Below are 26,269 nucleotides of genomic sequence, written 5' to 3'. Positions count from 1 at the left end.
CCCTCGGGGAGGGCCAGCCCCCACGCTCAGCAGGTGACTCAGGGGCCCGAGCCCCAGGCCAGGTCGATGGGAGGCTGCAGTGTGCACACCATGATCTCAATAAAAGCTGTTCTGACATGGGAAAAAAAATTACTGAATAGAAAAAGTATGCTGCAGATAAATACCTGCAAATAAATAACTCGCAAAGTTAAACATTAAAAAAGAAATATGTACATATATGGTAAAGAAAACCAAGAGAATGAAAAACAAAACTAAGATGCTGGTTACATCCAATGGTAGAGGGAGAGGGGGTACAATCAGGAAGGGGATACACAGAGCTTCAAAGGTATTGGTAAGGCTTTATTTGGGGGACTGCGTGTTAATACATGAATAGTCATCTTATTATTTAAACATATTTATTTATATTTATTCTTTTATATATGTAACATTAAAAAAATTTAAACACATAATCACCAGCCAAAGGGAGCTTATAGGATCTACATGGTAACATATTTTTTAGCTGCTCATTAAAAAATTTTTCATTTTTCCTCATTACTCAATAGTCTGTAATGAGAAAACAGCAATGATAACTTTAGTTCTATTAGTATGTGGGAGATTACAATTTTAAAAAATAAATATATCAGCAGAATGTTACTAACCGAAAATAAGACAGGCTATGAAACACCAAAGGAGTCTAATTAAGAAACTGAATGATGATTTTAGTAAAGGAATGAGTGGGGCCATGTTGGCAGAGGAGCTGGTGGTAGTGAGGGGTTATGAGGGCAGAAGCAGATGACGAAAGAGCCAAGTAAGAATTTAACAATTTTCCCTCTCCTTCCTTATCCTAACACGTAGGGACAGTGATTTAGTAACACACACATAGACCAAAACAACACTTCATGAATAAGAAATTAAAAATATTAGAGATGATAAGCAATACTACCTCTCAGTCATACTCAAGCATAAGCTGAAAGAGCTTTTCCCAAGCTGAGAAATTCCAGCCAGCTTTCCCACCACTCCAGGATGCTGTTGCTGTCACAGACAGGGATGTGACACTGGAATCATACATACTTCGCATTTAACAAAGTACAGGGTAAACAAGCAACAGGGACCCAAAACCCAGAGCTATTCTATTGGTTGGGAGAGGGGAAAGGGCTTTACACAAAGCACTTCCCACTGATCACTTTCTCCTCTGTCCACCCTACTATTTGGAGTGAGATTCTTTAGAACATCCTCCATCTTACTCCTTACTTCTTGTCCCCATATTCCCCCTTCATCAATGGCAATGTACTTTTTCTTACACATTTACTCAGTAAGTTTAGAGACATTTAGACACAGAGAAATATTACAAGAATGCGTAAGCACAGTTGCACATGTTATAATTCCTATTAAATAACCCTAAAGCACTCCCCACCCCACAACTGAACCATTTACATAAAAAGATCACTCTTAAAAAAAGAAAAGATCATTCTATATAGATTTACGGAAATATGAAATGAGAGTTAACTCATCTTTAATCTGATGATTGACACACTATTCCCAAGACATTTGTTTATAATCCTATCTTTCAAATAGTTTCTGTGGGTAGTAGAGGATTTTCCGAGTTGTAGGTGGGGAATAAAAGCATTTCAAAATGTTTTTGCTCTTCTCCTTATTGTTTGATTTTATTTGCCATTTCAGATTTTTTGTTTCTAAAATCAGCCACTAAAAGAGATCACCAATGAATAATAAAAAAGCCACTGAAGCTAAAATTTTTCTGAAACTGTTTGGACCCTAGTAAAGTATCTATGATAGATCATAACCAATATATTAATTGCATTCACCAAAGAACTAGTCCACAAACTAAACAGGCTCTCAGTACAAATATACTTGTTGAGTTGTACCCAATGTTACAGAAGTGAAAGAAGCATTTGTACATAATAAACACAAATATTTGATATAAAACATAATGGCACAAACTAATATCCAAAGTGAAGAAATATAAACAAACATTCAAAATATGCATTTTTATTTACCTTAATGGTCCACAAAGAGTGAGGCCAAAAAACCACAAGAGTGAAATGATACATCCAGCAACTGCATGTTTAAATATTTTGATCCACTAAAAATGGAAACAAAAAAATAAAAAATTTCAGTCATACGTTTTGCTAAATATCTCAAAATCTTAAATAAAACACATAGGGAAAGATGATGGGAACAGTTAGATATTTTAAAGGCTAAATAACTACATATTTTGAAATGAAAAATAGTATTAAGACCCCTTGACTAAATCTAGATTTGCAAGATAGTATTGTTTTCCATTTTTTATATTCTTGTCTGATGTTAGATCTTGAAATCTTTTTCTACAGAGTACAATTTTCTCTGTTTTGTATACTAGTTCTCACAAGTTTGCTAGGAACATAATGTTTTAGTCTTTAAATTCTTCTCAGCAGGAATATTCAATTTTTCAATTACTTGAAAAGAGGGGGGAAAAAACTAAGACAGGGTTTAAAATATTAATCTCATTTGATTTTTTGGGAGGGAAGGTAACTAGGTTTATTTATTTATGTATTTTTATTTATTTTTAGAGGAGGTACTGGGGTTTGAACCCAGGACCTTGTGAATGCTAAGCATGTGCTCTACCACTTGAGCTATACCCTCCCCCTCTTCATTTGAAAAAAAAATTTTTGGTCTCTGAAACAGAGGTACTTAAATTTGTCATTCTAATAAAAAAAAAAATCATGGCACAGGTTTCTAAGTTGTGGCATAAAGCAAACATGTAGTAGTGTAAAACTACTGTCCAAAGAGGTGGTACTGTGAGATGATTATGCAGAATGCAGGACACTTCTGATATGCAGGTTCAAGCTCAGATACTTGAAGGGAATAATGATGATCAGGGTGACAGCTAATACGTATTGCATATTCTCTGTATGCCAGGCGCTATTTTACTATTTTAAGAACTTTACATGTTTTAATTCATTTATTCCTCACAGCTCCATTAGGAAGGTGTTATCTCCATTATACAGGTGAGAAAAGGAAGGTAGAGGAATTAAGTAAATTGCTCAAAGTAAGTGTTAGTAAGGAGAACAAACATGAATTTGTCTGACTCCAGAGGCCTCATTCTTAACCTCTATGTATTATCTGCTTCTCAGTGACATTTATATTAGGCTCTTGGGCATGTCTACATGTGGGATTTGTAACTCTTACAGAGTATGGATCCTGTATTAAAGAAAATAATTATATGCATGCTTTAAAAATGTTCTACCCTCCTCTACATTCCATTTTAAACATTCCATCATCTTAGGACTTGATAGTTTACTCTTGAAGCCTCAGTTCTGAAAAGATTAAGCCAAGAGCAAGCTAACTTTGGAAGCGTTCTGCTGTGCACCTAAAATCATTCATTAAGTAACCCTGATCAAGGAAAGAGCATTGTCTCCCGGCCCACCGGGTAAGAAGCTACTAGGACAAAAGGATTCTGCAAAAAACTCACCTGGTGTTTGGTAATAGTTTTCCCAGAAGAAAAAGGCTTTTGAAACAAAACCATAAAAAATGCAGTCCTGTGAATATTGAAACATTAATATATTAATATTAATCAATCTTATATACAAGGTGTGGCTTTAAGTAAAGACATCTAAACAAATATACTAGAACTAAAAGGGTATGTCAGCCTCTAAAGAAATAATATCAGAGAACAACACTTATTTTAATAAGGCTTCCACTGCAACACCTTGGGAATTCTTCTTTCTTTTCTAACTGCCTCCAGAATTGGTTTACAAGCCACAAGAGAAAAGAAGTCTCCACATTTTTTCACACTTTGAAATACCAAAGAAAATAATTCCTATATTCTCCAAAATTTAGTAATAACAAATTTTGAAATAGGAATGAATAAAGTACTAATCATATATCCCTACCTTTCACATTGCCAAAATAGTTATATAAAAATATGCACAACTGGTACTTAAAATCTCCTTGTCAAGAATCACTCCCCATAATTACTACAATTATACCTCCAGGAGTCTAACAGATTCTTATTAATACAGAAGGTGGTCACTATCAATCTCAAGGTCCAGAGAATGTTTATTTAGAGAGAATTTCTTAAGATATACAGAATGTAAAATTTATACTATATGAGGACCCTGTACTGTGAAAGGAACCTGTGGTGAACACAGCCCAGCATGTTTGAACTTGGAAAATAAGAGACATCTGTGCCAAGATAAGTCTCAGGTAATAGTCTATGCCTGCTGGAAGACCAGACTGCACCAATAATATGGTCTGCGAATCCTGAGGGCCCCTGAGACCCTTTCAGGGAGCTGTGAGGTCCAACTATTTTTATAGACATATTAAGATATTATTTGCCCTTTTCACTCTTATTCTCTCAGGGGTACAGAGTGGAGCTTTTCAGAGGCTGGTTCATGTGAGATACTGTAACAGACTGAATGTTGATGCAGATATGAGAGTCCAGCTATCTTTTATTAAGCCAGATGTTATCAGAATCTGAAAAAAAGCCTCATTAACACAAACTAAAGTAAAAGTCTATATTTTGGCAAGCTAACAGAGTATGACAAACCTTTTTTTTCCCCCAGTCTCTTTGTACCTCTAACCTTGGATATTCTTTTAAAAAATATTTTATGATGTATCTGTCAGGAGGAATAAATTGCACAAAATATTCTATGTAACATTTCCTAAAGATATTCAGCTTAAAGAGGATTTTCAAAGAAGTTAAAAAGCATTAAGGAAAAGAAGAACCACATACTCACCCAAGTTTTAATATAAAAATGAACTGAACAATGTGAACTACTTTTAGGAGATCATATGATTCAAAAAGTCCCACAGCCTTCAAAAGTTTAGTGAAACACAGTAACACAATATATTTCGTTAATCTGAAAAGTAAAAACAGAAACAAGTTTCAGTATCATTGGAATCACAAGGAATTCTGTAATCTTTGTTTTTTTCTTACTATACAAGCAATAGGGGTAAAACCATAAATATAAACAAAAAATGAAGCAAAAACTCAAACAACTCACCATCCATGTGATAACTACCATTAACACTATGATATATACTTCTAGATTCTTTTCATTGTATGTCTATGAACATATTATGTATAGACACAGTCTGTTAAAAAAAGGCCAAACTAAAATAAAAATGTTCTTGGTTAACTGAGTTGCCTCAACTATTTTATAATGTACTTTTTAAACAATTAAACAATTAATCCAAACAAAGAGAATGAAAACAGAAACCAAACTCTATCTGCCATGAAATGAGAAGACCACAGTACTGAAAGGTAGGGAGGAATGGTAAATGCCTTAGGTTTGCCTCTTTTCCCTAAGTGACTGCAGTGAGAATCACAGATTAAGTCAATGACCTGACCTAGAAGTCCTGAAAAGGCTCAGGAATCTGAGCAGCTCAGAAAGGGCGTGGAGAGCTGAAAAGAGAAGGACCATTAGGAAGTCTTCCAGGTAGTTAGGTCCCCAGATTCCCATCCAGCACAGCCAGGCAACCATCCCTCCTCTATCATGACAGGACATGTGAAGCTTAGCCTCTGGAGAGGTCTAGACATAAGACAAAGGGGAAAGGAGGGATGAGGTGTTGGATGAAAATCATGGAGATTAAAAGGAAGCTTCTCTTCTTAACCACACCCTACTTGCGTTCCCTCATTTACCTCTAACATCCTAAGAGCCAAGCTTCAATCTCCCAGCAGGAGATCCCTTCTTTGGAGAAGCCCACTAGGGGACAAGCCCCATACAGGTTTTCTAACCAAGCTTTTTAGGGCTCACTCAAATATGAATGGCCAAATATGGATAACCAATCCCTTAAGATAAGCCTATAATATAAGAGACCAAACAAACAAAAACAACCAAGAAATGTAAAAGATATAGAGATCATAGAAAATAGCAGAAAACAACAAAAACCATAATATTCTTTGATAAGAAAGAATAGTGCATCCATGAAAAAATTAGGTTGCCATAAAAAGAAAGGAAAAAGGAGCTCCTGAAAAAGTAGCTAGAAAACAGAGAAGAAATCATCTCAGTTTTCTAGACTGGTAGTCATCTTTGATCATATACGTCGAGTAATAAAAACAATTCTGCAGGTGAAACCCATTATTTATTTGCAAATAAAGAACATATACTACTGTACTGATATTATTATATATTATAAAACATACACAAATTAGAAATGAAAAAGAATGAGATAAAAAGTTGAGAAATTCTAATATTTCTTCCCCTAACCTAACAGATCATCTTTGCAAGTCATTCAGGAGACTGCTTTTTAAGTTTACCTCTAACAGTTGTTAATAAATTAAAAAGGAGGTACAAGGGATGTCCAAGATCAGCACACTGGCAGGAATTTCTCTACCAATGGGAGAAAAATCCAAAAAAATAAACACGGATGTTTAAAGGAAACCTGTCATTCAAACAGTAGAGTTAAAACAATTTGGTACACAGTGGTATCAATGTATGTAGAATGATATAAAAATTGATGAATGTGAATCATTGAGTACCATGGCACTGAATCAACAAACAGTAATCTGATTAGGAAGGCACAGAAATATATATTTTAGGGAGATTTTGATGCAACTATTAAAATAAATTTCGGTCCCTGAAAGAATGAATCTCAGCAGTTCCAACATCTTCACCATCTGAATGGCTCCTTTCTGTTTTAGTCCAAGTAATATCATACTAAATTAAATAAAGTCAGATTTGGAACGAAGTGGATTTTTTTTATCATGAACATAATCTGGTGGTTTTAACATTGTGATCATTAATCACCAAGAAGCTAATAAAAATGTTATTGTGGAATAATGAAAGTCAAATCCTAAAGCACAGAAGTTCCTACTTAATCCACTTGTAGAACAGTATAAACTTCACTGAAATTTCTGTTTAAAAGATCAACTAGATTTTCTGGGGTGATAAAAATGTTTTATAGCTTGATTGTGCTGAAAGTCATATGGGTATACATTTGTGAAAAATGCAAATTAGTACCTTTAAAATCTATGCATTTTACTGTGAGTATATGTCAATGAAAAAAGGAGTAATGGAGAAAATAATAAAATTTATGAGACCAAGTGTATTTTGTTTCTGGATTGTCTGTAGACTGGCTGAAAACACACAGGACAATATGCAAAATCTACCAAATCTCTAGCAATTTTCTAGGTATGAAAGTAAATGTATATGTGCTAGAAAAAATAGAACACTAACATTAAGAGCTGAAAAACACCTTAGAGATCCTCTAGCCCAATTCCTCTCATGTCATAGGCTTGGAAGTTGAAGCCCACAGAGTTAGCTAGCATCAAGCCCACGTCTCTTAAGCATGCTCTTTTAATATGTCACACAGAAAATCAAAGTTCAACCAAAAGGCTTTGAGGGTTCCCATCTTCTAAACTGTTCCCAATTATACATTCACACTGGCTCACACGAACAGTAAAATCATCTTTAAATATGAAAGACAAAATGCGTATTAAAATCTAAGATTAATTTAGATTTTGGCCCATTTAAGCGAGAGAAAAAAGTCATATAAACTGAAGCAAATTTAACTATATCAATGCAAATTAAACACTCTAGTCATGGCAGTAATTCATAATTAGCCAATAAAAGTACTACTTGAGCTAGAAACGTTTTGTTTATTCAGTTCTTAACACAGGGACTTGCATAATACGTGCTCAGCAAATGTTTACTAAATGAAAGAGCGCTAACTCTGCAATTACACTGAGTGATGCAGTAATACCTAGCACAGCAATACAGGTAGTACAGTAACACAGCACACGGCTGGCACGCGAGCTGCTGGCAATTTAAACTATCATCAACCCAGCCACGCATGTAGAATGAAGGAAAAGAAAGACATCAAGCAGAGAGGGAAGTTCAAAACTTTAAGTGCTTTACTCCTTAAGTTCTTTACTAGGTGGGAGAAGAAGGCAGCAGGACAGAAGCAAGGACACAAAGAACACTGTCAACAAGACAGAGAGGGAAAAAGCAAAGACCAGGAAAACAGACAGAGGTACATTAAAAATCACAGCAGTCTAGAAATTCCTGATGTCAGCGAAGAGCCTAGGACATCCTTCATAGGGCTATGAAGCCATTCTTCAAATACTCTCTGCTCACTTACAGAGTCAGGGGCCATTTGTGGCTCAAGAGGCCCTCAGGTAAAACAGCCTTCCCTCTTCCTGATAAAAGGGCCCGAGGCAGCTGGAAATAGCTGTGCGTTCTCTCTGACTTCAAAGGAGGACTTTTATCTTAAAAATGTTATCTAAGTGTTCACATTCTCTAAAAGGGTTACCATTTTATAATAAGCCTGAATATGAGAGCTATACTTGGGATGACAGAGAGCAAAGACCAAGAATGTGGTACAGAGCGATACCACTGAAGGGCTGAACAGATACAAGCAACCTCTGGTCTCTTTTATGTGAGAATATATCTGTAGTTGTTTAAAGCTCTCTTAGTTTGGTTACTTACAACTAAATGCATTTCTGGGTGCCATCCAAGAAACTAAATGCTTAATAGAGGCCCTGCCCTCAAGGAGTTTGAGGTCTCAGAAAGATAAGCAAGAAACAACTATTTATGAGACCTAGGTAAGCAACAGAGTTCTAAGGAAATATATGTGGAAGCAAGTATTTTAACTAGGGAAGCGAAGGTCGTCTTCAGAGTCTGAGATGCATACATGTATATTAAAGGCTAAGTAGGAAAAACCCAATCAAAAAATGGGCATAAGACCTAAACAGACATTTCTCCAAAAAACACATACAGATGGCCAACAGGCACGTGAAAAGATGCTCAACATCCACTAATTATTAGAGAAATGCAAATCAAAACTGTAATGAGTTATCACCTCACACTAGTCAGGCCACCATTAAAAAGTCTTCAAATAATAAATGCTGGAGAGGATGTGGAGAAAAGGGGACCCCCCCCTTCACTGTTGGCTGGAATGTAAGTTGGTGCAGCCACTATGGAGAACACTATGGAGGTTCTTTAAAAAACTAAAAATAGACTTACCCTATGATCCAGCAATCCTACTCCTGGGCATATATCCTGAGGGAACTCTAATTCAAAAAGACAAACACGCCCCAATGTTCAAAGTGACACTACTTACAATAGCCAAGACATGGAAACAACCTAAGTGTCCATCGACAGACTACTGCATAAAGATGTATGTGTATATGGTGGAGTATTACTCAGCTATAAAAAAGAATGGAATAATGCCATGTTTAGCAACATGGATGAACTTAGAGATTATCATACTAAGTGAAGTAAGTCAGACAAAGACAAGTATCGTATGATATCATTTATATGTGGAATTAAAAAAAATGATACAAATGAATTTATTTACAAAACAGAAACAGACTCATAGACATAAAAAACAAATCTGCGGTTACCAAAGGGGCAAGAGGGGTGGGAAGGATCAATTAGAAGTTTGGGATTAACAGATACACACTACTATATATACTGTAAAAAAAATAGATAAACAACAAGGTCCTACTGTTCAGCACAGGGAACTATATTCAATACCTCGTAATAAACTATAATGGAAAAGAACCTGAAAAAGAACATATACATGTTTTAACTGAATCACTTTGCTGTACACCTGAAATTAACACAACACTGTAAATCAACTATACTTCAATTTTTAAAAAAAGACTAAGCAGGAATTATGAAGCAAGGAAAGGGAGGGAGAATTTAAAAATACAGAGAGCAGCATATGCAGAACACTAGAACTAGGAAGAACTTTTGAAGAAAGCTCAGTTCACAAGATTATGCTCATAATGATCAGAAGTCATCAAGAAAAAGGTAAATTATATTTAATATACTTGTTTTAAGGAGATGGAGCAATATGTAAAATTATTTCTAGATAATTTTTATTTAAAGTATTAACAAAACTCAAAAATTTGGCACTTCAATAGCAAGATTCAGTCATATGGAACATTGTGAAAAATACTTCTTGATGATATATTACTATTATGACCTTTCTGACACTATTCTCTTTCGGCTAAAAAACAGATTATAAAAGTAATTCTTGAATAGCTGGTTGTTATAAAAGTTTTAAATAAAATCATTCCCAATTTCCTCTTCATAGGTGACCAACTGGGGACACCGAAACGTTTTCCTTTGCATCACCATGTATGGACACACCTGTATTTTAGATACATTCATGTATTCACAATTGTACACATATTTTGATATTGCTATGTGACTTTTCATCTAATACATATTGAAGCTCTTTTGTTATTATTATTATTAAATTAGGAAAATTATTTTAACATTTAGCTAAAAGATGAATACTTTGATTTTTAGTCTCAGTTAATGAAGTCTTCCTGTTGTGCTAAAGACAAAACACTAGCTAGGTCAAGTAACCATATACTAAGAAGTACACATTCTAAGTTCATGCTGTGGAGGGAAATATACTATTGGGGGAGAGCTAGGGGGTGATGAAAGGAGGCTCTTAAACGTGGGCAGTGGATCCTGACCTACTCACTGACCCTTTGGGCAATTTAGGGGGATCCAATCCACCTCCCCAACTTATAAATCATTACTTGCCATTAGTTAGTCTCATCAAAGGTATCACTGGTCTTTTCTTTGAAGGGTCAGAAAAATCTCCGGTTCTTTAAACGTGGAATTACTGAAATTTGGTTTTGGGTTCAAACTGCTTCTTGGGCTTTGCCCACTGCAGTAGCTCACAGTTCTCCAGTTAAAAAACAAAATCAGTGCGTGTGTGTTAAGTCAAGTTTGATTCATTCAATAAATATTTAAGAGTCTACTGAGTAGAAGGACCTATGCATGGGGCTTAGGGTAACTGAATCCCAGTTCAGTTATTAGGTGTGTGACCTTGGGAAAATTATTTAACCGTTCTATGACTTAGTTTCCTGGTTTGTGAGTAAGGGACACAACTACTGAGTCTGTGGCACTGTTTTAAGGATTAAGTGAGACGCTGCACTCAAAGTACCTGGAACACAGGAAGTGCTCAACCGATGTCTGCTGTCACCCTCTGGCCTGTCCTGCAAAGAGGACTTATTGAAACCAACATAGAAACACTTAAAACAATTCATATTTGTGAATTCAGGCATAAAAATATCCATAACTAAAGGATTTGTCAATTAGTTTTTGTGGCACATTATAACCACTATTTAATTTTTAATCGACATAAAGGAAAACTCCTGCAACCTGGAATCTATTCAAAATTCAACCAATCCTGGGTTGAATTTGACTCTGCAATGAACTACAATAGGAGGGCAGCTCTGCTAAGCAAGTACGAAAATAACATGGCAAAGGACGGTTTACCACATAAGATCATAAGCTCTTGAGTAAATAACAACTTTGAACTATTTATTTAAAAATAATTACAAGCTTACAGAAAAGGTGCAAGAATAGAATACCCTGCACCTAGATTCTCTAATTGTTAACATATTATCTTGCTGGCCTTATTATCTCTCTCTAAATACACAAAGACTTTTCCCCCTCAACTATTTTTTTTTTTAACTTAAGTACAGTCAATTATAATGTGTCAGTTTCTGGTGTACAGCAGAATGTCCCATTCATGCATATACATCCATATATTCGTTTTCCTATTTTCTTCATTAAAGGTTATTACAAGATACTGAACATAGTTCCCTGTGCTATACAGAAGAAACTTTTTAAAATCTATTTTTATATATAGTGGCTAACATTTGTCCTCCTCAACTATTTAAGAGTAAGTCACATACATCATGCTTCTTTCCCCCTAAACACTTGTATTTCTTAAAACATGGACATTTTCTTATAAAAATCAATAGGGTTAACTACAGAAAATTTAACATGAATATACTCAAATCTATTGCCCGCAGTTCTGCAGTCTGCATTTTGTCAACTGACATGGTACTGTCCTTTACAGCATTTTCCCCTCCATTAAATCTACAAAAGAATTGCCTATTGCATTTAATTGTCATGTCTCAGTAAATAATACCTGATTGCTGATTCTTACAAAACCGAGTTGCTCAAAATAGATTATAAAATTCAACTTGTACTACAGAAATGCAGCTGACTTAAATTCTGTTTTAGCATTTTATGTGTTCTTTCCTTTTCACACACAAAAAATTGTTAGTAATGCGATTTCTACAGTTCCAAAGAATTCATCAAAAGGATCTCTAAGTCTCAAAGGAGGTATTCAAGAGCAAGGAAAAAAAAAAAAAAACCAAGAAAAATTTAACCTCATTTAAAAAAAAGTCAGTGAAAACCAGTCCCAACCAAACTGTTGAGCCATATTTTACGCATCTTTGACACTACCTCAGAAGCTAGGACAGGTCAAGAAGGACACATTGGAAAGTGGTCACTGTACTTACCTCTTGGGAGTTAGTGGGAGCATTGCGGGGAAAGTTAAGGGGAATTTTTCCTTTTTACTCTGTGAATTTCCGTACTGTTTGAACTTTTGACTGTGAACAGACATTTATTTAGTAAAAAATAAAATATGCCAAGAAAGGAAAAGAAAAGTAGATGACAGGCTGAATTCTCTATGTGCAGGGTAAACCTGAACATCAAAGTTCATCTGTTTGTACTTTGGTTTCTTCGGCTGAAGAGATGATGGTGACCCTTCCTCTAACTTATGCAGGCAGACGTCAGAAAGGTTAAGTATCATCAAACTACTATTTCAGGGAGAAAGAGCCAACAAAAATGCTCCTCATAGGTTAGAAAAACCTCTCACGTGAATTGGCTGGCGGTTCTAAGGTTAACGGTCTGCCCGAAAACCAGAAACTCTAGCAGAACCTTCCTGGATCTCAGAGCATTCATTCTGCAGCAGGCAACCGCGGAGCCAATGAAAGCTAGCGGCGGCCTGGGAGCCGCGGGAGAGAGGACGGAGGGCTCCGCGGCGCGTGCTGAACACACGAGCGCGTTCCGGACTGTCAGCGGAACCGGAGGGACGCCGGTCCCCGAGCGCACCCGGAGCGATCTGGGCAGCGGCCGCGGAAGGTGCGTCCGGGCGGCCGAGGAGCGAGCTTCGGAGGCGGGAGCCCGATCCGTCCCTTACCGAGCGCTGGGCACGTCCACCGGCCCGAGGCCGCCGCCGCCGCCGCTGGGGCCGGCTAGCACGTCCCCGCCGTATTTCTCCTCCATCCCGGGGATCAGGAGCCGCCGCCGCTGCCCCCGCCGCGGGGTCTCCTCATGTCTCTCCGCGGCCGCGGAAGAGCGGGCGCAGGCGCGTCACTCCCCCATGGCAGCGGCCCCGTCGGGTCCCCTCATGCCGGGCCGCCGCTGCCGCTGTCCCCGGCTCCGGCTCACGAGCACACGCGCGTCGCGACTAGGCCGCGGACAGTTCCGGCGGCGCCGGGTTCCCCGAAGGCTCACCAGAGCGGACGCCGCCAGGCCACGTCATCAGGCCCAGCAGCCCTCACTCTCCCGGGAGTGCCAGACCCTGCGCATGCGCACAACACAACACTGGCCGTCCCTTCCCCTTCCTTAGGCTCCTCCTACCACGGGGCTACGGATCGAACATTCGCCCTCTATCAGCCCCTTCCACTGACGCGGTTTGAGCGCTAGCCTGTCCCTGCAGCGCCACCTATAGGCCATCAAGGGTAAGGGGGGTTCTACTGGCGCCGAGAAGGGGAGAGTAGAAAATGCACAACGTGTGATAAAATTGAATAGAATTTCTTTTAACTTCTGGCTCCCGACTGTGCTACTTAATCCTGGCACATCAGTAAATCTAGGCAGGTAGGGCTAGGTCTTATTAGGTTGTTTTTTTTTTTTCCTGTTGCTAAATTGTTCGGAATGTGGGCTCCGGTGTTTGTCTTGGATTGAATCCCAATTCTGCTTCTTACTAATTGTGTCACTTGGCCTTTATGTACCTCAGTTTTCTTACCAGCAAAGTAAGAATAGTAATATCTATATCATAGGGTTCTTGGGGGGGGGGGATTTTATATATATATTAATACGTGGGAAGTGTCCATGACAGTGAATGGTGTATAGTAATCAGTAAATGTTAGCTATTATTATTACAGGGAAATTTGAGGACTGGGATTTGGAGATAAAAATGGGGTTGTGAGAAGTGTACAGATTTGTTTACAATACTCCATTTAATTTGAATTCATAAAGAGTCTTAATAACATGTAAGAGAATGGGGAATCACGGGGGGCTAGATACTTCATAATCTATTGAGGAAAATATTTAAGCAATTTGAGAGCAAGACCTGGTTAGCGACATAACAAGTTAAAGGCACAAATGCTAAGGTTTCCTGAATAAGGCATGATATGAGTATCTCACTGATAGAACCTGACTTGGAACTTGGATAAGATTTTGGATATAGGAGAAAAGCATTGTGGGAAGATGTATCCCATGTGCAGAACACAGAGGAAGGCATGAACTTTAGAAGCTGAAGATGCATATTTTCCTGTTTGAGGCAAATAAGACAGCGAAGATAACAATATTCCATCAGCGTTTTGGAGTTTTAATTTCAGGATATTTCATAGTGTTATGTTTATTAGTAAATTTGTTCAAAAATGTCCACATCTTTTGCCTGCATTAGGTGATAATTGTTGACTCAAGAGTTGGGGGGATCAGTTAAAGCCCAGCAAAAAATGACATCCTGGCTTCACTTTCTTGAAGTTGCCTTTTTTGTAGCATTTTTTTGGGTAGCAATTTCTTTGCAGAATTATTATTTTGTAATCCGAATGGCAGCAGTAACAATTATTGTGTTTTTCTAGAGCTAACTCATTCCTTTGAAATTCAGGACTAAGTAAAATGACATGCATTCATGGAGGTTAAGTTTTATTCGAAGTGGAGCCTGAATTCAGTTGATATTTCTTATTTGATTAGAATTACAACACTTTTAGGCTAATATGTTTCCTGTTTTTTTGTGGTGGAAGGAAAAGTGTCTGTTTTCTTTCCTCCTACTCACTTCTCAACTCATTGCAACCTGGCTTCTACGTTCATCATTCCTCTGAAGCAGCTCTCTCATGGATGTTTTTGAGCCATGTATTATCTGACCTCTCTAGAGCATTCAGTGTACTTGATCTCTTCCTCCTCCTTTAAACCTCTCTCCTTGGTTTCCAGAACCCCACATTTACTGTTAAAAGAAACTCGAGTTCCTTATGTCCAAAACTCATGATCTTTCCCCTAAACCTGATCCTCTTCCAATGTTTGTTACCTCCTTGGTTGGCACCATTTATTCAGTTTAGCAAACCAAAAACTCAGGTATCATCCTTAACACCTCCCCTTCTTTATGATCTATATCCAGTCGATCACCAAGTCATGACATTTTTTACCTTCTTAGTATTTCTTGAATCGATCCAAAGCTTCCCCTCTTTATCACCACCATCTAGTCTAGGTGACCATCATCTTTTGTTTAGACCACTACAGTAACCTCCTTACTAGTCCTTCCAAGTTCACTCTTTCCCTTTTCTACAACCTGTTTTCCACATTCTGCGATAATAGTAATCTATTCCAGTTGCAAATCTTATCATGCACTGCCTGCCCCACTGCACTCTACTCTCAGCCCTCCAGTGGCTTTCCATTCCTCTTAAGACAAACTCAAATCATTAAAACGGCTAACAACATCCTTTGTGGGCTTGCCCTAATGTATCTTTTCAGCTTCATCTCACATTAAACTGTCTTCTGCTCCCTGAGTTCGTCACTCATTTTGCTCCTCGATTATGCTATTTATTGTCAAATACAAGACTTTTCTGAGACTAGTTTCCGTGTGTAGAATACATCCTATCTCAACCTTGCTTAAGATCCTACTCACTCTTCTTGTTACAGGTTGAGTTCTCTAGGAAGCAGACTCTGAGATTGAGTTTAGTGTGCAGGATATTCATTAAGGAGTGCTTCTGGGACCAGCAACAGTAAAAGGGAAGGAAAGGAAGCATAACTGGGCAGAAGAAGTTGAGAAATGGTGCAGTCAAACAAAAGCCACAATAAACCTCATGGAGACATCTGGAGCTAAAATGGTCCTTGAGAAATAACTTACTTTTTTTTCCTAATAAAGACTTTTATAGGTCCAGGATTCAATCCAAGATCATGTATTGCATTCAATTGTCATGTCTCATTAATTTTCTTTTATTTGAAACAGTTGGTCTCTCCTTTTTTTCATGACCTTGACATTTTTGAAGTGAATGGTACAGTCACTTTGCAGAATGTCTGTCAGTTTGTGTTTGTCTGATGTTTCCTCATGATTGGATTCTAGGTATGCATTTTTGGCAGGAATGCCACAGAAGTGATTCTGTATTCCTCTCGGTGCATCACATCAGAAAGCACATGATGATGATTTGTCTTGTAACTGGTAAAGTTAACTTTTATCATTTGGTAAGAAGAAGACATCTGCTAGATTTTGCAATATAATGTTAATGAATAAGTATTTTGTCTGGAGATGCTTTGAGACCATGTCAAGATTCTGATTCTGATCATGCTGTCACTCATTTGTATTAATATCCATTTTTGCTCTTTGACCCAAACAATTATTACTATAAAGTTTTCCAAATGCATATCATCCCTTCTATCATCTCTTGTACATGTTTTGGCTGACCTACTGCTGTCCCTCAACTTTATCTATCTATCTATCTAAGCTCATGGGTTCCTATTTTATTCAATGGAATATAATCAATTAGCATCACTCTTCTGAAGCTAAAATTGTCCCAAATTTAGCCAGTGGGAATCCTTTGGCTGGGTCCTATGCCATTTTGACATATTCCTTTCATCCTTTCAGAATTTCCATAGTTTCTGGTACAAAGTGTTCCAGATTTATTATATACTTCCCCTGCCTTAGCTCTGGAATTAGCCATTTCTCCAAGGAGCTCTGGTTTCTTTTGAGGAGAATGGTATTTAGAAACCAAGGTCTAGGTGTTGGGTATCACATTGGTGCTGGGGTACTCATAGCTTCTTTGACCTCTCAGTGGACAAAGTTGGGAATTATATATGCACATATGCACATAGCTAGCTATGTGTGTGTGTGTATACATAGATACGTCTTTCTACTTATCTATCAGAAACCAAGAGTTCATGCCTGATACCTCCAACTACAATCCAACCTTAGATGTTTTATTCCTAGCCTTTCCCCTTTCTGTGTTTGTACCTGTCTTCCCTGAGGGTGAAAAATCTGGCTCCCAAAAAAGGTTAAGTAAATTGTCCAAAATTATACAAGCAGTAAGGCAAGACTCCCCACTAACTGGGCAAAATGCTCCTCAGGGACAGCTGTTTTGCTGCTCTCTCGCTGATTACATGAGTGATGACTGTTCCAAGGATGTAAGGGAACCAGATGGGGAGGGCCTATTTTGTAAGCCACCTCCAGGAATCTGGATCAGAGAGTATGGTGGACATTGTCATGAGTAGTCACTTAGTGTTTGCTTTCCTTCTAATAAATATTTGTTGTGCTTATCATGTGCTACATTCATGTCTAGGTACTTGAATTTCCTGGTAACAAATTCTGAGATGAGGATTTGTGTGAAAGTAAGAGTTCCCAGGAAAAACTGGTAGGAGTGTAGGAAAGTGGGACAGGAAAGAAAGATATCAGCGTGGGTGTGATATCACGGAACATCCCACTGGGGAGCTTGGATACTGTAAATGTCACATGTCAGAGGGTCCTGATCTAGCGTATGATGTTTTAGTCCATCTAGGCTGCTGTAACAAAAATACTAAACTCAATGGATTATAGACAACAGACAGTTTATTTCTCACAGTCCAAGATCAAGGTGCTGGCAGATTTGGTGTCTGGTGGGAGCCTACTTCCTAGTTTACAGACAGTGCCTTTTCGCTCTGTGTCCCCCCATGGTAGAAGGGGCGAGTAACAATCTGGGGTCTTTTCTATAAGGGTACTGATCCCAGGCATGACCTAATAACCTCCCTAAGTCCGACCTCTTAATACCATCACGTTGGGGTTTAGGATTTCAGCATATGAATTTCGGCAGAGACCCAAACATTCAGACCATAGTATAAGGAAATTAGACTATTTTGAGAGTAGTTCTCTGACAAAGAGACAAAGATGTTGGCTGTTAGGAGTGCTCCAGGCATGTGTAAAAATGGGAAAGGGAAGGAAGGAGAGGATATGGGCAAAGGACTTACCGATGATAATGTCCGCTACAAGACTACATATATTTTGGTCACTTCCCACATTATATGTTCTAACTTCCCAAGGCTGAAACCAGAAAGCTCCCATTCCCAGACTTCCTTGCAGCTGGGGTTTCAGGCATGTGACCTGGGTTTCACCAATGAGACGTATCCAGGCATGACCTGACTTCAGCTGAGGAGGCGGCAAGAGGGGACACTGATTTTCTACTCTGGAAAAGGCATCCAGTCATTTGAAATAGCAGTGGCAGAGCTTCTGGTGTCTATTTCTGGGGGTCATTGGTACTAAGTGACAGTGGCAGTAGTGTTTTTGGCAGAGTGGCCTGCATGGCACAGTTGGACCTTGTTTTTGGCTGCTCAGCTTCCAGAGCCTGATCGCCGGTCCTCCAAGAGGTTCTGTGATTTACCCAGTATCCTTCAATTAATCTTGCAAGAACTAGTCAGAGTGGAGGTTGTTGCTTGTAATTAAATCTCTGAATAGTACAGGTGATATGGCAGAAAAACTTCTGTAACAATAAGTGGCTCATAGATTTTAGTAAGCGCATTTTATTTCAGATTGAGGAAGCAGTATGATGCTCATAAAATCAACTCCTAAAATGCTACACTTTAGTGGAGAAAGCTACCCCAAACTCATCAGATGACTTCACTTAATGCCAACTATATATTCTTATACTCTCTTTGAAAGCAGAAAAGTAAAATGAGACGATGCTCAATAATTTGATATCCATCCTGACCAGGTAGGAAGAAGACTAAATGTGTGTGTGCTCTGGAATTCTCCGGGAGATGCTGGCTCCACAGTACAACTGCAAAGCTATAAAGGGAAGCGCTGAATAGTTTTAAGGGTTTGCGCTCTTAGCAGTTACGGACTATGTGTGTAATCTCTTTCGCAGACATTAAACATGGGCAGTTAAAACATTAAAAGCGCTAGTTAGCTACAGGAATGACCAGGAGGATGCAAATGAGGAGATGAAGGGAGATAGTTCATGTTTAGACTTTTTCAACTAGCAGATCAGAATTTATGATGGATCTTGAAGTTTCATTATAATTATGCCCCAGGTTTTTCAAGAATTTATCCCTACAGTCATCCATTCATATACCCAGTAGTCAAAAAGGAAATGTTTACTGAGGGCCTTCTATTTGCCAGTACCAAATATATCCCAGAGTAGAAAAATTTACGGTGTTACCTCTTCTTCTCAAACTGATTAGAAATTCAGCTGGTAGCAACATATTGTGGAGAATAAACTGAAAAGAAGAAACTTGTTGAATGACAATTCTTTCTGGGTCTCTTGAGTTTCTGCATGTCTTCCAGGCAGAAGCACTGACAGTTTTTGCTCCAGACTGTATTTTCAAAAATGTTTTACAGCAAACAGCCTTGGAAGATAGAGATAATACCTCCCTCTGGAACAGAGGGAAGATTTGTTTGCTGATCAGGGTAATAAAGATAATGCCTCCCTCTAGGACAAACGTTGGGTGGATTTGCTAGCTTCCCCTTTAAAAGACTGGGGTTTTCTAAACCCTCAGTTGCATGCTTAGCATCTACCTAGGCTGCCATGCATCACCTCCATGGGGCTTGGGGGTGGAGGAGGTAAGGCAAAGTGATGCAAACATGAGGTTCATGCTGCCTGCATGAGTAACAGAGTCTTCTGTTTCTAACCCAGGAGTCTTGTGCCTTCTGCCAGCTTCCAGGAGACTGTCAGGCTAATTGTGAGCTTGCAAGCAGGGCAAAATCTTAGTCCCCTTCACCATTCTTGACACATCTTTCTCACAAAAGTAATATTATTTATAATTTAATTTAAAAAATTCATGATACACTGTTGTAAAGGGTATGAAAAAATGGGAGTTCATGCCTTGTTGGTAGAATTGTAAGTTCATATAACTTCCCTCAAGGGCAATTTTGCAATATCAAAATTTAAAAGGTACATGATCTAGGAATTTAACTTATAGCTACATTGTGCAAATGTCCAAAGACACAAAAATAGGGATGTTAATTGCAGCAATAATTGTTAGCAAAACACTGTAATATGTGCTAATAATAAATAATATTTCTTTAGCTTTTATAAGGTCTAAAGCACTCTTTTAAGTAACTTTATATGTAACGGTTAATTGAATCCTCACAACAACTCTATGAGATAGTACTATTAGTAAGGAAACTGAGGCACAGAAAGTTTAAGTAACATGCCCAATGCTAAACAGCTAGTGAAATTATTCCTAATATTGGTCTATTAATTCAGTGGAATATTATGCAGTTAAATGAGGTAGGTGTATTTGTAGTTAATAGAAAAACAAGAAGCAGAACAGTGGGTTGTCTTATGCTTTTATTTTTGTTAAAAAATAAGGATTTATTCATTTATGTGAATATAGAGAACATGTCTGGAAGGATAAAAGGAAAGAAATAACTGAGAGAAAGTCAAAGTGAAGGAGGTTTGATTTTCACTATACATGTTTCTGTACTATTTACATTTTGGGGCCATATTCTGGATATCCATATGCAAAAGAATGAAGATGGAACTCTATCTCAAACCACAGGCAAAAATTAACCCCTAATGTAGACTTAAATTTAGGAGCTGAAATTATAAAACTGTTAGAATGAAACATAGGTATAAATTTTTGTGAGCTTGGATTAGGCAATGATTTCTTAGATGTAACATCACAAGCACAAGCAACAAAAGAAAAAGATAAATTAGACTTCACCAAAATTAAAAACGTTTGTGCTTCAAAGGATGCCATCAAGAAAGTGAAAAGACAATGCAGAGAATGGGAGAGAATATTTACAAAACATGTATCTGATAAGAGACTTGTATACATGGATGAACCTTGAAAACATGCGAAGTAAAAGGAGTCAATCACAAAAAAGAACGTCTTGTATGATTCCATTTACATGTAATGTCCACAACAGGCAAATCTCTACCTAAAATAGGTCAGTGATTGCCTAAGGTAGTGGAGCTAGGGAGGAGAGGGAAGGGAAAGGAGTTGGAAAAAGGGGAGTGACTGTTAATGCGGAAATAAAAATGTTCTAAAATTGATTGTGGGGGGAGGGTATATAGCTCAGTGGTAGACTGCATGCTTAGTATGCACGAGGTCCTAGATTCAGTCCTCAGTACCTCCATTGAAAAACCAACCAACCAGCCAACCAACCAAAAAACACCGAATTACCTCCCCCAATGAAAAGATTTTTTTAATTAAAAAAAAAATTGATTGTGGTAATGGTTGCACAATTCTGTGAATATATTTGAAACTACTGAGCTGTATCCTTTAGGGTGAATTGAATGGTATGTGAATTACATTCAATAAAGCTATTATATAAAGGTGAGCAATGCATTTTTGATACCCCCAAAGTAAAATAAAATAAAAGGACAAAGATTTTGGACAATTTTACAGGCTAAGAAATTGTATATCATTGCTATTTTAATTAAAACAATCTTTTTAAACCATTGAGTTTGAATATATGTTGACATATTTCTTGGTTTTCCTGCCTCGTTTTCAAGTGTTTGGAAATTGTTTTCTGATCTTTCTCTTAAGGGAATTGTCTTTTACTGATAATAAAAAATAAATTTGTGAACTAACAATATTAAGGAAATTCCGTTGACTTTGATTCCGCCTTGGGTTACTTGCCTGGACCGTGCTCAGGTACAGTTTTTACACTGTCTCTGTATCTTCTGGTCCATCACTTGCTGCTGCCCTCATTGGTCTTTCACCTTGACCTTTTCATGATGGCTGTGTGGCTGGTGAAAACTAGACAAGGAAGAAGTCAGCAAAGTCAGACTCTCCCAAGTGTGGCTGAAGGAGGGTCATGTGGTGTCAGTTAGGGCTGGACTGTTGTGCTGACGCGTTCTGGCAGAATCACTGTGGCAGATCTCCATTTCATCACACCATCCCCCTAATCAGGGACATTTGGTGACTAACTCCCTTGGGTTTCCTTGCCAACCTGTATCAGTTTCAATCCCTCTCTTCTCTCCTTAATTTGGTCCTATCCTTCCCTTTCTATCCAGCCTCATCATTATCTGTTCTATTCCACTGCACCTGGGCTCTAAGGCGCTCCAAGCCGCCAAATCCTTCAGTGGCTCCTTATTTGGAGACTGGATTGCACATTAGACTGGAAATGTGTTAAAGCATGGTTCAATTTGCATTTTAATCCATTTTTAAAGTTTCACTAATTGTGAAGGAAATGCAAATTAAAACAGAAAATATACCGTGGTGGGCACAGACGTGCGTGTCCCAGATCCCATTTTGAGGTGGGACTTGTCCACTTGTCAGCTCACAGTCCTTAGCTGTCAACTCCTTCTGGATGTGACTCAGCTTCCCAGGACGGCCTGCAATGGGCTGATGGAACCGAGGTTGCAGGGTCTGGCTTCTTTGCCTCAATGCTCTGCGACTCTGATAGGTTGTATATGCTCCAGGGCGCCTTCTGAGGGTGAGGCTCTGTGCAGCCTGTATGGAAGTCCCACTTTTCTCTCTGCCCAGACCTGCCTCCCTTCCACTCCCTTCCATAGGTATCCATTCCTCATAAATATCTTGTGCGCAAATTTCAAATCGTTGCTTGCACCTGGAGAACACACCTGTGTCAGATCCTTTTTTAAATGTTCAAATTGGCACATTAAAAAGAATGGATCAATCTGAATTAGAACGAAATATGCTGGAATGTTGACAATGATAATCTTCGGAAAGAAGGGATTAGGGATGATTTTAATTTTTTCGTTTGACCTTTTAAACATTTCCTTAATTTTCCTTAATGAATAATATTTAATTCATTCAATGTTAATTACTTTATAACTTGGAAAGTAATACTCAAATTATTTTCCTAATGGTATTATTCATAGTAAAGGAAACATGAGAAAACTCCCTTATCAAAGCACAAAGTGCACAGCAGGCCAACGCTGCAGGGTTCTTTTAGTCTTGGTACCTGGGTTAACACAGGAGAAGACAGGGAACAGGTGAGATGGGTAACCTGCCCAGACAGGGTCATATAAAGAGTAACCAGCAGAGATGGGATGTGAAGGATTGGGATGACCAGATCCTGTTCTAGGGCTCTACTGTCTTATCTGCCATGAATGTCTATCATAAGGGAACAGTTAAGTTAATTTTTGCATAGTAATTTTGGTCCATTACTCCACAGTCATTTAAAAAGATAAATAGGCATACAATAAAGAAAAATGGAACAGTGTGAAATACTGACAGATTTTTAAAAGGTAGACTATAATGGTACAAATCCTGACTATAACTGTATTTTAAAAATATTTACATCAATACAGTTGTCCTAAATACTTTAGCATGTTTATTATTAATTAAAGTTCAATATTTGTTTACAGATTTTTTCTTTTGATATAAAACTTATGAACAATGCAATGCACACATATTAACTCTACATTTGCTGAGTTTTGACAAATACATATATATTTGTAACCCAAAACCCTATCACAATATGGACATCACCCCACAAATTTCCTTTATGTCCCTTCTCAGTCAGTCTGCATCCCCATTCAACAGAGGAAACAACTCCTTTCAATCATGAGCAAGGTTACAGTGTCCTGAATAACTGATAACGAAAACCCAGACCACCACAGAGTCTCCGTACTATGATCAGAAATCGTCTAAGCATGCAAAGCAGCCCAGCTGTTCCCAGCTAAGGGCTAAGTCACAGTCTTCTGTGAGCAAGAGCAGCCTACACCATCCACTTACACCTGATAAGCGAAGCATGTCCTGCCGGTTGGGGCAGGGGACGAGTTATGGTTTTCCATAAGCACAAGCAGCCCTGAATCTATGACCTCAAACTAAGCAAAGCGAGCAAAGCATGTCTCTGCTTTTTACAGCAAGGAGACAGTTTGTAGCAGTTTTCTGCTAGCAAAGCAGCTTCAAGGCAACTAATCTAAGTTCCCTAGATAAGGTGGTGACTAGTACTGAGAGTTCAGTCTTTTATGCTCTAGGACTTTTTGCTTTGTAGTAGCAGTATAATGACATATATAGAAAGCATTGGTTTTGATCATACATTTCTTATGTGTTTACATAAAGCTGAGAATATGATTTGGTAAAACAATCATTACAATATCAAAGTTTGTTAACCCAAGTTTGTGCTCCCACAACACAGTTTATTCATTCTTTTACTGATGGATACCTGGGTTGTTTCAGTTTTGAGGTAGGATGAATTAAATTGCTTTGAACAGTCTTGTACAGATTTTTGTGCAGACGGTGTTTTCTTTTTTTTTTTTGTACCAATCTTTGGATTGTAAGCCATTCTGATATATGTGTAGTCATATCTCATTTAATTTACAGTTCCCTGATGACTAATAAGAAGTTGAGCACTTTTTCATCTGCTTATTGACCATTTCCCTGTCTTCTTTTGAGAAGTATCTATTGGAGTATTTCACCCAATTTTTGACTAGGTGATTTTTATTTTTATTTGTATTTTAAAATTTTATTTTAATTGAAGTATAGTTGATTTACATTTCAGGTGTACAGAAAAGTGATTCAGCTCTCTCTCTCTCTCTCTCTATATATATATATTCTTTTTCAGATTCTTTTTCATTATAGGTTTTACAAGATTTCGAATATAGTTCCCTGTACTTTATAGTAGGTCCTTGTTTATGTTTTATATATAGTAGTGTGTATCTGTTAAACCCAAATTCTCAATTTATCCCCCCTTTCCACTTTGATAACCATAAGTTTGTTTTCTATGTCTGTTTCTGTTTTGTAAATAAGTTCATTTGCACCATATTTTAGATTCTATATATAAATGGTATCATGTGATATTTGTCTTTGTCTGACTTACTTCACTTAGCATGATAATATCTAGGTCCATCCATGTTGCTGCAAATGGCATTATTTCATTCTTTTTTATGGTTGAATAGTATTCTGCTGCATATATACCACATCTTTATCCAGTCATCTGTTAATAGACATTTAGGTTGTTTCCATGTCTTGGCTGTTGTAAACAGTGCTGCTGTGATCATTAGGGTGCAGTATCTTTTCGAATTAGAGCTTCCTCCAGATATATGCCCCGGAGTGGTATTGCTGGATCATATAACCCTATTTTTAGTTTTTTAAGGAAACTTCCTACTGATCTCCACAGTGGCTGCACCAATTTACATTCCCACCAACAGTGTAGGAGGGGTCCCTTTTCTCCACACCCTCTCCAGAATTTATTATTTGTAAAATTCTTGATGATGGCCATTCTGACTGGTGTGAGGTAATACCTTATTGTGATTTTGATTTGCATTTCTCTGATAATTAGTGATGTTGAGTGGTGACCTTGTATTTTTAAACTGAGTTGTAGGAATTCTTTTTTTCTGCACATACTATTCTTTTGTCAACAAATATTTTGCAGTATTTTCTTCCAGGAAAAAAGATAAGACTTAAAAACAAAACCCAATCCCAATACTAACAGCTGGATATTCATAAATTATTTTGATAAAACAATGACAACAAAAAGCTGAGCTTTAATTGCAGCATCATTCAGAGGACCTCGGCTCTGATACATCACGTGATTGCTAATCCTAGGCACATTTCCCCACTATATGATAAATCCTCTCTGGACAAAGTCAGTATCTTAGCTATTTTTTCTTTCCCTTTGGTATCTGGTAAGGTATCTTAAAACTGGTAATTACTAGGTGAATATTTTTTTCCTGGGTTGAAAACTTGTAGTATTTTTATTATCTGAAAAACAGGAGTGGGGTCTTTTGTCCTTAGTCACAGTTTCAGTATATATCACAGTTTCAATATGATGTCAGACTCTTGGTCATTATTGATTTGCTGTAGTTTATTTGCTGTTGAGTGGTCTTCAATCAGAATTGAAAGACAGATGCCGTCCATTCAAAGTGAATTGTTTCCAAGGAGACCTCATTCTTTGAACTCCTAAAACTCCCTTTCTCTCTCTGTGTGTACTCCACTTTCTCCCTACATGGTAAGCACTTTGAAAGCAAAAGTGTGTTCCATTTGCATCTCCATCTCCTCCCCAAACTCACATCAGGATGCCTGGCATATAGCAGAACAATAAACACCTGTTGAATGGATACATAAAGTAAAAAGCAAAGCAAAACAAAACAAAACCCAAACACACAGTACACCAAGATGACACAAAAGAAAGATTAAGGAGGGACCTGTCTCTGATCTGCACATTCCAAATTGCAATTCCTTGCTATTTGTGAATACAATCATTTTGCTGGTTAAGAAAAAAAAAGAATGATTAATGAGCCATAAGCTCCCATAGTTTCCTTGTTCAGTAAGTGACATGACTTACTTAGGGATATGACTGAGATGAGAAGGCTCACTCTGAAATGCCTTGCTATCACTATATTCTGGAATAGAGACCA

General features: G+C 37.9%; 1 protein-coding gene across 2 annotated transcripts in view; it reads right to left on the bottom strand.

The window, feature by feature from the left end:
* SLC30A5 (solute carrier family 30 member 5) overlaps positions 1 to 13,352 on the bottom strand; it is a 28,280-nt gene extending 14,928 nt beyond the window's left edge. The window contains exons 1-4 of one of the 2 annotated variants that reach the window (XM_032473550.1): positions 12,946 to 13,352; positions 4,716 to 4,838; positions 3,449 to 3,515; positions 1,995 to 2,080 (exon numbers count right to left, since the gene is read on the bottom strand). In XM_032473550.1, the coding sequence (XP_032329441.1) occupies positions 1,995 to 2,080; positions 3,449 to 3,515; positions 4,716 to 4,838; positions 12,946 to 13,031 (362 nt within the window). In that variant the 5' untranslated portion in view covers positions 13,032 to 13,352. The remainder of the gene's footprint in view (positions 1 to 1,994; positions 2,081 to 3,448; positions 3,516 to 4,715; positions 4,839 to 12,945) is intronic. The other variant, XM_032473547.1, reaches the window with a different exon arrangement.
* Positions 13,353 to 26,269: the final 12,917 nt, after the last annotated feature.

This window comes from Camelus ferus, chromosome 3, assembly GCF_009834535.1.
Source record: "Camelus ferus isolate YT-003-E chromosome 3, BCGSAC_Cfer_1.0, whole genome shotgun sequence".
Classification (NCBI taxonomy): Eukaryota; Metazoa; Chordata; class Mammalia; order Artiodactyla; family Camelidae; genus Camelus; species Camelus ferus.
This window is presented reverse-complemented; position numbering and strand designations above follow the sequence as displayed.